The 11715-nt window shown below is 48.0% G+C and overlaps 1 protein-coding gene across 2 annotated transcripts in view; it reads left to right on the top strand.

Annotated features, from left to right (window-relative positions):
* The first annotated feature begins 2032 nt into the window (after positions 1-2032).
* The window catches only part of KCNK5 (potassium two pore domain channel subfamily K member 5), a 37000-nt gene continuing 27317 nt past the window's right edge, over positions 2033-11715 (top strand). The window contains exon 1 of one of the 2 annotated variants that reach the window (XM_016154319.2): positions 2033-2548. In XM_016154319.2, the coding sequence (XP_016009805.1) occupies positions 2363-2548 (186 nt within the window). In that variant the 5' untranslated portion in view covers positions 2033-2362. Of the gene's footprint in view, positions 2549-2656; positions 3901-11715 lie in introns of those variants that run through there. The other variant, XM_016154321.2, reaches the window with a different exon arrangement.

Here is an 11715-nt window from a genome sequence, read left to right as displayed (position 1 = left end):
AGGTTGCCTCTCTGTTTTGTTGATGATCTCCTCTGCTGTGTGGAAGCTTTTTACTTTGATGTAGTCTCACTTGTTTATTTTCGCTTTTTTTTTTTTTTTTTGCCTTGGCTTTTGGAGTCAGATCCAAAAAAATCACTTCCAAGATGCCGTGACTGATGTCAAGGAGCTTACTGCCTATGTTTTCTTCTAAAAGCCTTATGGTTTTAGTTCTTACATTCAAGTCTTTAACCCATTTTGGTTTATTTTGTGTGTATGGTATAAGATTTTGGTCTGGTTTCATTCTTTTGCACGTGGCTGTCTAGTCTTCCCAACACCATTCATTGAAGAGACTGTCTTTTTCCCATTGTATATTTTTGTCTCCTTTGTTTTAAAATAATTGGCAATATATGCGTAGATTTATTTCTGGACTTTATGTTGTTCCATTGATCTATGATTCTGTGTTTATGTTAATACTATGCTGTTTTGATTACTATAGCTTTATAATATATTTAAAATCAGGGAGTGCGATGCCTTCAGCTTTGTTCTTTGTCAAGAATATTTTGGCTGTTGTTGGTCTTTTGTGATTCCATACAAATCTTAGGTTGTTTATTATATTTCTTTGAAAAATGCCATTGGAATTTTGATAGGGATTGCATTAAATCTGTAGATTGCTTTGGTAGGATGGACATTTTAACAATATTAGTTATTCCAGTTCATGAGCACAGAGTATCTTTCCATTTATTTGTGTCCTTTTCAATTTCTTTTTATCAATGTTATAGTTTCCAGTGTACAGGTCTTTCACCTCCTTGGTTAAATTGATTCCTAGGTATTTCATTCTTTTCGATGCAATCGTAAGTGAGTTTGTTTTCTTAATTCCTCTTCTGATATTTTGTTAGTAGTATATTGAACTGCAATTGATTTTTCGCATATTGATTTTGTATACTATAACTTTACTAAATTCATTAATTAGCTCTAACAGTTTTTTAGTGGAATCTTTAGTAGGATTTTCTACACATTATGTCACATACAAATAGTGACAGTTTTACCCCTTCCTTTCCAATTTGGATGCCTTTTATATCTTTTTCTTACACAATTGCTTTGGCTAGGACTTCCACTGGCTTTGCGTTTTTGACAAATGTTTTTGATAGTCATTCACTCTTTCATTTTACAAATGTTTAATGGGTGTCTACTATGTAATAGGACCTGGGGGTTTGTCACTGAACAATTTAGACTCCCCACCCACCAGCTGTCATTTAAGTGCTGTATAGTATATTAGAGTAATGTATTTGAAGGAGTTTGTGCTAGAAAGAAAATAAGGCTAACAAGAAGGATAAGGAGTGCATGTGTTGTTGAGGGGAGGTTTAGATTTTAAACAGGCTTGGGAGTATGAAAGAGATCATAGCGACCCATCAGTCCTGCGAAACGTGGTCGCCCTCCTTCCTGCTGCCAGAACCATCTGGAACCCTTGCTGTGAAGCTTGCTCCCCCAGGGGTTAAGTGATCCCCTTCCTAAATTGCAGAGGCTCCCATAAGGGAAGTTAGCATGGACTAAGCATCTTGCTTAGACTGCTCCTTCCCCAAGCAGGAGTCTCACCTGGGCCAGAGGGAGAAGTCACGCCTTTGTGGCTGGATAAGTTACTGATATCCTGATTCTCTACAGCTTCTCCAGACTTTAATTCCCTCTCCCCAGACTTATAGTAAGGTGTGTGAGACAGACTGAGAAGGACGCTTTCTTGACAGAAACATCAGTAAAACTGCATTACAATGAAAATAACGATAGTAATAACTTCCTGACTCCAGTCATTAGGTGCACACTCATTTTACTTAATACGTCAGTACTAATAACAAATGCGAGTCCCAGAGATCAAAATCCCTTAGGCATTCGGCCCCAGGGAAACCACGGATCACCGGAGCGCACCTCGTGGGCACTGCCGGCAGCCGCGGGGCCTGCGTGGGGCGGGTCCTAAGCGGGGGCGGTCCCGGTGAAGGGCGGGGCCTGGTCAGCCCCTCCCCAACAGGGGCCCGGCGCGGGCTTGCGGCGCGCGCCGGGCCCCAGTTAAAGAGGCGCGCAGAGGCGGGCGCGGAGCATATTGCTGTGGCGCGCGGAAGGCTGCCCACGTGTTTCCCCGCAGCCGGACCCTGCGATCCCTTTGCCCCCGCGATCCAGGCCTCCTTGGTGTGCGCCCCACCCTGGCCAGCGTGAGCAGGGTCCCGCACAGTTCCCCGCTCTTAGTGGGCCAACTTGGAGGAGCAACTTTGTGGAGCCGCGCCAGGGGCACGGGGCACTGCGCATGCGGAGCTCCAAATTCAAACAGCTGTTCCAGAGGCTGGAGGGCCGGTGGACAGGGAGCCGCTCGGGCTAGGGGACGCTTTCTCCAGGAGCCATGGTGGACCGTGGCCCTCTGCTCACCTCGGCCATCATTTTCTACCTGGCCATCGGGGCTGCGATCTTCGAGGTGCTGGAGGAGCCGCATTGGAAAGAGGCTAAGAAGAACTACTATACACAGAAACTGCATCTACTCAAGGAGTTCCCGTGCCTAGGCCAGGAGGGCCTGGACAAGATCCTGCAGGTGAGCTGCTTTACTCCTACAGACACCGGAAGCAGACTGGAGCTTTAGGAGTGCTGCAGAAACGCCCCTCACAGCTTTGGATGACCTGCAGTCCCTGTGGGTGGGCCTGGGGGGTGGGGGTGGTGGTGACAGGAGAGAATGTCTCATCGTGGATCTGGCAGCTGAGATCTGTCGTTCACCCGTGGACGCAGGAGTCACCACACGCGGAACCCAATTTGTCCAGAGACTAGAACTTAGGGTTGACTCCCGAGTGAACAGGGCCCAGCAGTGGTTCGGTAGGAGTGCGGGTACCCCCCTCCTTGGAGGGAGGCTGTGAGGCGCATAAAGGCTTTTATCTTTCTTTGGAGATGTTCCCGGAGTTCGGGAGCCGAGCCGGGTGTCACCCACTTTCGTCTCCACCTCCCAGCTCCGGGGCCAGTGTCGCGCGCGCCCGGCTTTTCTTCGGGAACGTGAGCCCGGTGGAGTTGCGGCAGAGTCCTGCCTGAGCAAAGACCACCCCCCTCTCCCGCTCCCACTTCGCCTCTGCATGGCTCGGGAATTGGGATAGGGAGCTTTGTCCAGCCTCAGCCGCCGGATTGGGAACTGGTGGCCGGACTGATGAGGACGCGCTTCCAGGAAGGCTTATCTTGCTGCATCTCGCCTGTCCCGGAAGGCTAACTCCAAGGGCTTGGAGTTAAAACTTTGTGAAAGTAGTAGGTTGAACAAAAGAGCAAAATCCGGAGAGTCCCTTTTTTTTTTTTTTTTTTGCGAGGGAGAAGAGGTTGTGAAGCTAGGAGGTGGTGGGGAAAGCGTCTGATCCGTGTTGGCATTGGGAGTTTCTTCTGATTCATATGCCCTGTGGATGCCATTGACCTCACTGGGGTAAACTGTGGAGCCGACCTTTGTCCAGTTTGGGGACCAGGCCCTCCAGCTAAGTTTCTTGAAGTCTCTTAGCCTTAAACATCCACTTTTCTTGGCCTGCACTAATGACATCCTTCCAGTGGAATGATCAGGATCGAAATAAGAGCTAGTAAAGGCTCCAGATAGTGATGTTACTTTTGCCCCAAGAGAAATGTAACATCACTATCTGGCATCACAAAAGATGCCATAAAGGAGGTTTGATGGGGAACAAGATTTAATCTACAGCAGTTTCCCAATGCTTTATGGCTGTCTAGTTGTCTCATTTTTCCAGCCTTGCTTTCCCCATATTTAAAATGGGAACGATCCCATCTTCATCATCTTGACTGCACTGAATTGTTGGAAGGTTGAAAGCGCTGGAAAACATGAAACTTTCTTGCCTGTGGTTCCCCTTTTTATCTCCAAATCTATAGACATTCACATGTATGAGCATATCGATGCCTCCCTGCAGCCAGGCAAGTAAACTTTTCCTCTCCAGCCAGTGGAAGGGAGGCTTAGGCTTGCGGGTTGGGTGTTTGATTTTACTGGGAGAGTCTCCTGTCTTGTAGCAGTTACCACGCTGAGGTCCGGCGGGAGATGAGGTTGGTGGGAAGACTGAGTTTCAGAAGGTAGTTAGTTGGTGGTTTAGCTCTAAGAGCAGGAGTTCTGGGTAATTCCATTTCCTTAGGCTGTGGGTCTGCCCTGTGTGCATGTGTTGGGGAGGGGTCACTTTATAATTTCCCTTGAGGAAACAATTCTCCTGGACAACAAGCTGTTGTTTAGTTTCTTACAGGGCTTTGTTTAGAGGGGAAGAAGGCAGGCGGGTATGATAAAGAATCGAGCTGCCCTCGAAGTCTTTCCCTCTTTGCTGCTCCTCGCCACTGCAGGGGAAGGAAGGAAAGAATTCAAGGCTGAATGTGGGAAAATAAACTTCAAAACATGAGGAGAAAGGAAAGGGGGGCATCGGGCGAGGCAGCCGGGTGCAGCTGGTGGTAGTAGCTTTGGATGTTGGACAGCTTTCTTAAGGTGTTTGAGCAAACAAAATGCCTCTTACTTTGATGTTCTGTTAAATCCCCCAGAGTGGAAAGGTGACTTTTAGAAAAAGGATTAGTGCATCAGGCCAGTGATTAGGAGATGATTATGGAGAGCTCTGTCCCCATCCACAGCCAAAAAACTGAAACCATCTTCAACTGGCAAGTCTCCTCTCTCCATAGGAAAAACCCAAGAAATGAAGACCGGTGGAAGCATTTTGCTAGTGTTACTTTTAAGTGTCTCCAGAAATCTGCTTGGCTAGGCTTTCCGATCTGTGACTTGGGGCACTGCCTCAGGCCTCAGGAAATTGTTTTTTTTTAAAAAAATGAAAATTCCGAAAATTTTCTTACTCCATCTGGTTGTTTGGGCATTTTCCACCTGAGGTTCTGTGTTTTATTGAGTTCTGAATCACCTTTGTAATTCTAAAGGAGTCTTTTGCTAGAAATTCCTAGGGTGGGGGCAGGCTCTTGGGTAGGGTTGTTGGAAGGGTGTGGGGGTAGTGCAGTCTGGGTCCGGGTATTTCTTACCCTGTGTGTGTTTTCATATGTGCGCGAGAGGGAGTTTACATACCTTTCTTTAGATCTTTGGAAGTAGTCCCCGAGTTGTCAGGTGCTTCCTCTCTGTTCAAGCTGTGGTCAAATTGAGGTGGAGGTTTGGACTTTCAAATACTCAGCGACCCACCAGTCCTGGGACACGTGGTCACCCTCCTTCCTGCTGCCAGACACATCTGGAACCCTTGCTGTGAAGCTTGCTCCCCCAGGGGTTAAGTGATCCCCTTCCTAAATTGCAGAGGCCTCCCACAGGGGAAGTTAGCATGGACCGAGCACCTTGCACATTGGGCATTGTGAATAGTATCTGTGTTTTAGGAGAGAGGGCACGGGCTGGTTTTGCCATCTGGCTTGGCCATTTACTCATTAAGCCATTGAAGTGTGCCTCTTTCTTCATTTGCAAAATGAGGGGCTGGTGATGGTCAAGTAAAGTAAACGCATTCGCATTCGGGATGATGTGTGTAGATGTAACTTAGGAGAGTGATCATGTCTCCCTTTGTTGCTCCAACTTATTGAGCACGCACTGACCAAGGCAACTTGCAGAATCCTTTATCTGGATTATTGATTGGTTTGGGTACTTCTTACAGCAACCTTAGATGTTCAGATAAGGACATTGCAGCTGAGGGAAGTGAAAGTGGCCTTGGGGACACAGCACGAGGGCACAGTCTGGGTTGCAACCAGCCAGCTGCCTCCTTGTACATCCCTGCTCTCTATCTTAGGCATGGGAAGCTGTTGAATTGTCTATAAGTGAGTTGAGTAAATTGGTTCAGCTGGACTCTGGCCTGCTGGGAAATTCTGTTTTCTGTTTCCCCAAGAGTAGGTATCTGCATACAGGCTTCTCAGCATTGTACCTGGCTGAGCCGTCACCTCCTCCACTACAGAAGTAAGCATCAGTCCATCCACCGCACCTCGCTTCTCCTTTAGAAGCACAAAAACGCAGAGGATTGGGGTATAGAGGGAGAATGAACTCTCCTCAGCCTTGTGTCCAGTGTGGAGTGATCACAAACAGGAAGAATTCGAGAGTTCACTCTGAGCCAGATCTTTGAATAAGCATTTCATGTACGTTCTTATTTTAACCTAATCTTGGTGATCACCCACTTTATAGATGAGTACAATGAGGCTTAAAAAGGTGTTATGACTTGACCGGGATTATATAATGAAGAGTCAAGCTTCAAATAGAAGTGTATTGTATTCCAAAGTACAGGGGAATTAGTCGACAAACATTTATCAAGCACCCACTGTGTGCCAGGCACTGGGCAAAGTACTGGGAGTGCAAAGATGAATTACGATATGGCCAAGCTCAGACTGGCTGCTGGGGAGAAAGATGAATAAACCAACTAGAGTCTTGGAATTAGGGCTTAGCAGGGGAAAGAAGGAGGGAGAGGGTGGGGTGTTGCTTTGTGTTGTGGCTCTTGAGACTCCCAAGTCTCCTGGGGGTGCAGTAGGTGGCACTCCAGACCCTGCCTTCCACTGGGACACTCCATTCCTAACCCGAGTTTTCCTAGACTGCTCACATAGCTGACCAGTTCCCGGAAGGCTCTTGGATCCCAGTGGCCCCCTTGCTGCCTTAGCACCAAACTGCGTTCTCCTATTTGGAGGTTTTCCATATGTCCCAGACCCCTCTTGATTTTCTGGATCCTTCCTACGCTACACATTCTCCAGTCTGCAATAGTGAGGCTCATTCCAGTTTCGAGGTTCTGACATCCTATTATTCACACCAATCCTCCTCCTAAACTTTAAAAAATATAACCATGGGTTACGTGGTAAAATTACATTTTACCAAAATGCTCAGAATGGGGCACGTCCATTGAAGTTTTTGGAGAATTAAGAGTTAACATGAAAACCTCTTTTTGTTTCAAGCCTTGTTGGAAATTGTAAAAGTGCATTGGTCTGCCTAACTGCCTTCTTGAGTGAAGAGAACACAATAGATCTTTTGATTATTCAGGATCATGGAGGCCCCATGTCATTAGTTCTAACTTGAACTCTCACCTTCTAGGACTGGAAAAATGGAAAGTTGGAGAAGTTGTGTTTTTGAGAGGAAATGGAAGAAAAAGGTCCCTTCCTAATGGCTCGTTTTCTTATTTACATTCTGCTCAAAGTCCAGGGCATTCAAAAAAAAAAATTCAGATCAATCAATCTGCCTTAGTTAACTGCTCTGGTAAGTTTTAACAGTAAAGTGAATTTTTACTGAATCGTTTTGAGAGTTTTACTTAGAGTTCTTAGGATGATTTTAGATGGCGTACTAATAGAGACTTATTGAGGGTAGAATTAGCACGTGTTGAAAGATTCTAGGCTGGGTGGGGGGACTCATAGGGGAGGGTGCAAAGGAGGTGATGACTGTTGCTTCTAAGTCTTTTCCTGGGATTTTGCCATGTTTGTAGTCTGGCATTTAAAAGAAATACAATCCTCCAGTTTTGAATGCTGTGCTTGGCTGGCTCTGACCTCAGGCCAAGGGCTTTCATCTTGAACTTGGCTGTTTGCTGTTAGATTGGGCTCAGCCTCTGAACTTTATGTGTGGTGTTGGGGCCGGGGGGTGGTGACGACAGGGTAGTACAAGGCTTTTGAGAACAGAGGAGTCATGCTCCTGAGATGGAACCCTAAAGAGAGTTCGTATAAATTGGAATGTTAGATCTGAGTGGTACTACAAGAAGAACTGAGTGGCCATGACTGGGTGATACAGAGAGGCCAGGTGAGGTAGGTGCCTATTGGAAAGCGCTTGAAATAGGTTGACCTCCTTCCAGTGTTCCTTTTGGGACCTGGAGACAGTAGAAGAGACTCTCCTTGGAGATTTCACTGAGCATCCCCCTGGATTAGCCCTGCATGATGGCCTTGGGCCGCAGCTGCAGGGCAGAGAGGTAAGGGTCAGATAACATAGCTCTCCAGGCTTAGCCAAGGAATTTGAACTCACCAGATTTTTGCAATGTTCAAGTCAGAGAGTGAACAGCATTTCAGAAAGTTCCCTCTTTCTTCACAGCTGTTTGCAACTTAAAAGAAGTGGAATATTCTACTTTAAACTAAACTAACGGCATTTCTGTGGGCTGATCCCTTCACCCCTTGGGTGTTATGATAAGGACGCCTCCTCCCTTTTTCTTTCTGAAGTGATGAAGTGTGGGTTTTTCCACCAAAGCCTACAGAGCTCACAGCCCCCCACCCCCCTGCAAAGAGCCCGCCCATACCCACTCATTCCCCAACTTTCAGTTAGGGTACTGCTCTCTTTCTTCCATGAGCCCCTTGGGAGGGCCAGGTCTGGGTCCCCTTCCCTGCCAAAGACACCCCTACCATTTGATGATCTTCCCAGATTATGCCTTAGTTGTACCTTTATGTAAAAGTGAGGGCAGTGTGCTCCAGCTCTGTCCAGCTACCTGAAGCCTCCAGGCTTTTGTGAGCAGTTAGTCTGGTCCCCAGACCTCAGCGACCTGGGCAAAGTTAGGGGATCTCAAAGGGGTTTTCTTTCTCCCTGCCAGCTGTCATTTATGTGTGCTAAAGCCTCAGAAACCAGATAGGGCCTTAGCCCCTGGGAGCTCAGTTCAGCTGGGGAGAGAAACCGGGCCGTGTTGGTGAAATGAGGGGAAATACGGTCCTGGTGCTGAGTGATGGTTTGCAGATGGTTGAGGGTGAAGAGGACACGGGTCAGAGGGCCTCTGGGGATTTAGTTCCTGTTTCCTGAGGCCTGTGAACCCCTTGGCCTGTGGGGGATCTGGCTCTGAGCAAAACATAGCTCCTGCCCTCAGGGAGCCCCTGATCAAGGGAAAGAAAGGTTAGAAGCTGTTCCCTGACTGACGTTCATGTACCGGGAGGTTCCAAGTGTGTACCATTAAAAGGTTAATTTTTGTTTTGAACTTAGAGAAGCGGGAATTTGAGGCAGGCAGGCTAAACAGTGTGAACAGCAGGCCCTGTGAGCATTCTGCTGAATACACGCTCTGTGCCAGGCTTCGGGCTGGTTATTTACCTGTAGCTGTGTCTCACTGAACTAACTAACTAGTCCTGTGGGTTAGGTCATATTGCTCTGCCCATTGTACAGGAAACCAGAGACCGGGAGATTTGCTCGGGTCTACATGGCTAGCCAAAAGCTGGGATTCACCTTGTCTTACTGACAGAGCCAGGACGTTGGAATAACGGAAGTGGGGGGCTGACAGTGGTGCCAGCTAACAGTTACTGAGTAGTCTCTTGGTCTCAGGCTGTGTGAACTATTTTGTGCACCACATCACAAAGCCTCGCAGCAACCCTCTGCAGTAGGTACTCTTACTGGCACTACCTCATGGTGGGAGCAACAGAATGGAACATAGAGGTTCAATAACTTGCCCAAGGCCATACAGCTGGGAAGTAGAAGAACAGGGATTTGAACCCAGAGCCTGCCCACACTCTGAACCATTCCACTCTATGTGAGGCCACGCTAAAGGTGGAAAAAAACAAGGAGCAAAGTGCAAGGCTTGCATGGTGTCTTCAAAGCCTAGGGCACATGGGACAGCTTTCAGGATGCTTACTCTGGTGTGTGACTTGAGCAAGTCAGCTTCCTCATCTATGAAATGGGATGGTAGCACAGTAGTTTCGTCATGCCTACGGAATACATGTAAACACACTAGACAGAGGGCCTGGCACGTGACTGGTTGTTTGTTATGCTTCAGCTGCTATTGCTGTACTCGGTCTCTCTGTGGGGTCGCTGTTGCTCACTTTTCAGGCCCCGTCATGTACTGAGATTCTAATCTGGAGATGGAAGCACATGATAAGACACACCAAATCCTTCTCATTTTCCATTTCCTGCAAATTCACCCACAATCCTCCTCGAAAAAAAGTTAATGGTCACCACCTGAAACTATGAGGCCTGCTCTCTGCTCTGATGGAAGGAAGAAAGGCTTTCTCTGCTCAGTCCTGTCTCTCATCTCTGGCCTTGGTTAAACCTGTTCCCTTCTGGAAGATTGCTAGATCCAGATGGCCTCACGAGTGACCTCCCTGGAGAGTGGTCACATGGGATCTGGGGTCAAAGTTGTTCTCTCCTTGGGAGCAGATACCACCTACCTCCCCTCTCAGAGGGCCCTTGGTAGCCAGGTCTCTTTGATTGGCATTGAAATGTGTATTCTATTTATCCTCTCTATCTAAACATTTGGGTTTCTTGCTGAAATATGTAGGCAGGATTGTGTACTTCTGGCTGTTGTCACCCCCCCCCCCCCCCCCCCCCCCCCGACATGGACCACTGTAATCTTGCTATAGCTGCTTACCCAGCCCATCCTATGGGGGAGAGGCTTATCCCCGAGTCTAGGAGAAAAGTCCAGTTGAACCCCTCCCTTTGAGAGGACAAATACTTGGGGCTGGGGCCTGAGACCCATATCTGAACCACTGTGTAGGGAATAGCTGAATATAACCTGGGTTCTGATTCTCCCTGCAGGACTGGTTTGTGCTGTGTGACCCTGGTTGGATTCCACCTCTCTGGACTCCATTTCCTTCAAGGAAATTCATCTATTCATTCAAGGCTTGGAGTGCCAGTTACATTAGGCCTGGCTAGACTCTAGGAGCACACGTGGTTAGGGCCATAGCTCCCCACCCTTGGCCCTGTGTTCCCAGGTCTAGTCCATTAGACATGCTCAGTAAGCATGTGGACTATAGTTAACTGCTGACTTGCTCAGAACACATTTGTTGGGCCCAGGTGCTTTCTCTGCTCAGTCCTGTCTCATCTCTGGCCTTGGTGTCCCTGGCTCTGAGGGGAACACTGAGCCATGTGAGCCTTTGGGTTGCAAGTCCAGTCAGGAGGGGCCAAACCTCTTGCAAGGTTATGGTGGTTCCCTGGGTGAATTGAATCAGACTTAGACCCTGGCCCCTAGTCTTTTAGGCACCGAATCTGGGAGAGAAGAGGGGTCTTGTCATTATGAAAATGTACACCTACTTCCTCCTGCAAACCGCATGATGTGGGGCTGTTTCATAGTAGTTAAGGACAGGCTTTCAAGTCACACCACCTTTGTTTTCAAGTCATACCTTGAGCATAACAGGAGAAAATGCATATGAAGCTCACTCACTGCAGCTTCTGGTTCCCAGTTAACTTTTAAGACCAGCTCATTATCTTCTCCTATTTGAGGGACTTTACAGAACAAATAGCTCTCCCTCTCTGGGTCTGTTTCTTTCCAGGAATCCCCTTCTCTGCTCCCCCTTCTACTACCCCTTGTTTCATAAACTTTTCCTAAACTCCTGTCCGCTAGGATTCACAAGGCCAGTCAGCATGGGCATGTTGAGCAGGTCTGTCCTCACAGGGCTCAGTATTGGAGGGGAGGCACGGTTTCTGCTTTCAAGGAACTTGAGACAAGGCAAATTTCCAGTCCTCCATTCAGAAGATGTTTATTGAGCACATACTACATGCCCAGACCTGTTTGAGACCTTCTGCAAAGAGAAAGTTCCGTCCCTGCCTTTTGGGAAATGTTTAGACCATGGACTGCGGAAACTAAGAAGGCAAGTGATGTGCTGGGGGAAGGAAGCAATGCACTTTCGCCCCGCCCCTTCCTCTGCAAACTTGTTTGTTTGATCTTCAGAGCTTTCTGAGGAGGAGCAGGAGGAAGGCTGGGCTCTTTGCAAGGAGAGGGGCATGTCCTTTGGCGTGACCGGAGCCTACAGTAGGTATTTCCTCCCCCGTGGTCCACCCCACGCTGCACTCCCTCCACAGCTGACCAAGGATTTTGGCCCCAGGGAAGGGAGAAAGAGTGTTGCTTGCAGATACAGAGGCTCTCC

Source organism: Rousettus aegyptiacus, unplaced genomic scaffold, assembly GCF_014176215.1.
Source record: "Rousettus aegyptiacus isolate mRouAeg1 unplaced genomic scaffold, mRouAeg1.p scaffold_m13_p_1, whole genome shotgun sequence".
NCBI lineage: Eukaryota > Metazoa > Chordata > Mammalia > Chiroptera > Pteropodidae > Rousettus > Rousettus aegyptiacus.
Note: the sequence above shows the minus strand (reverse complement) of the source record. Positions and strands in the feature narration are given on the sequence as shown.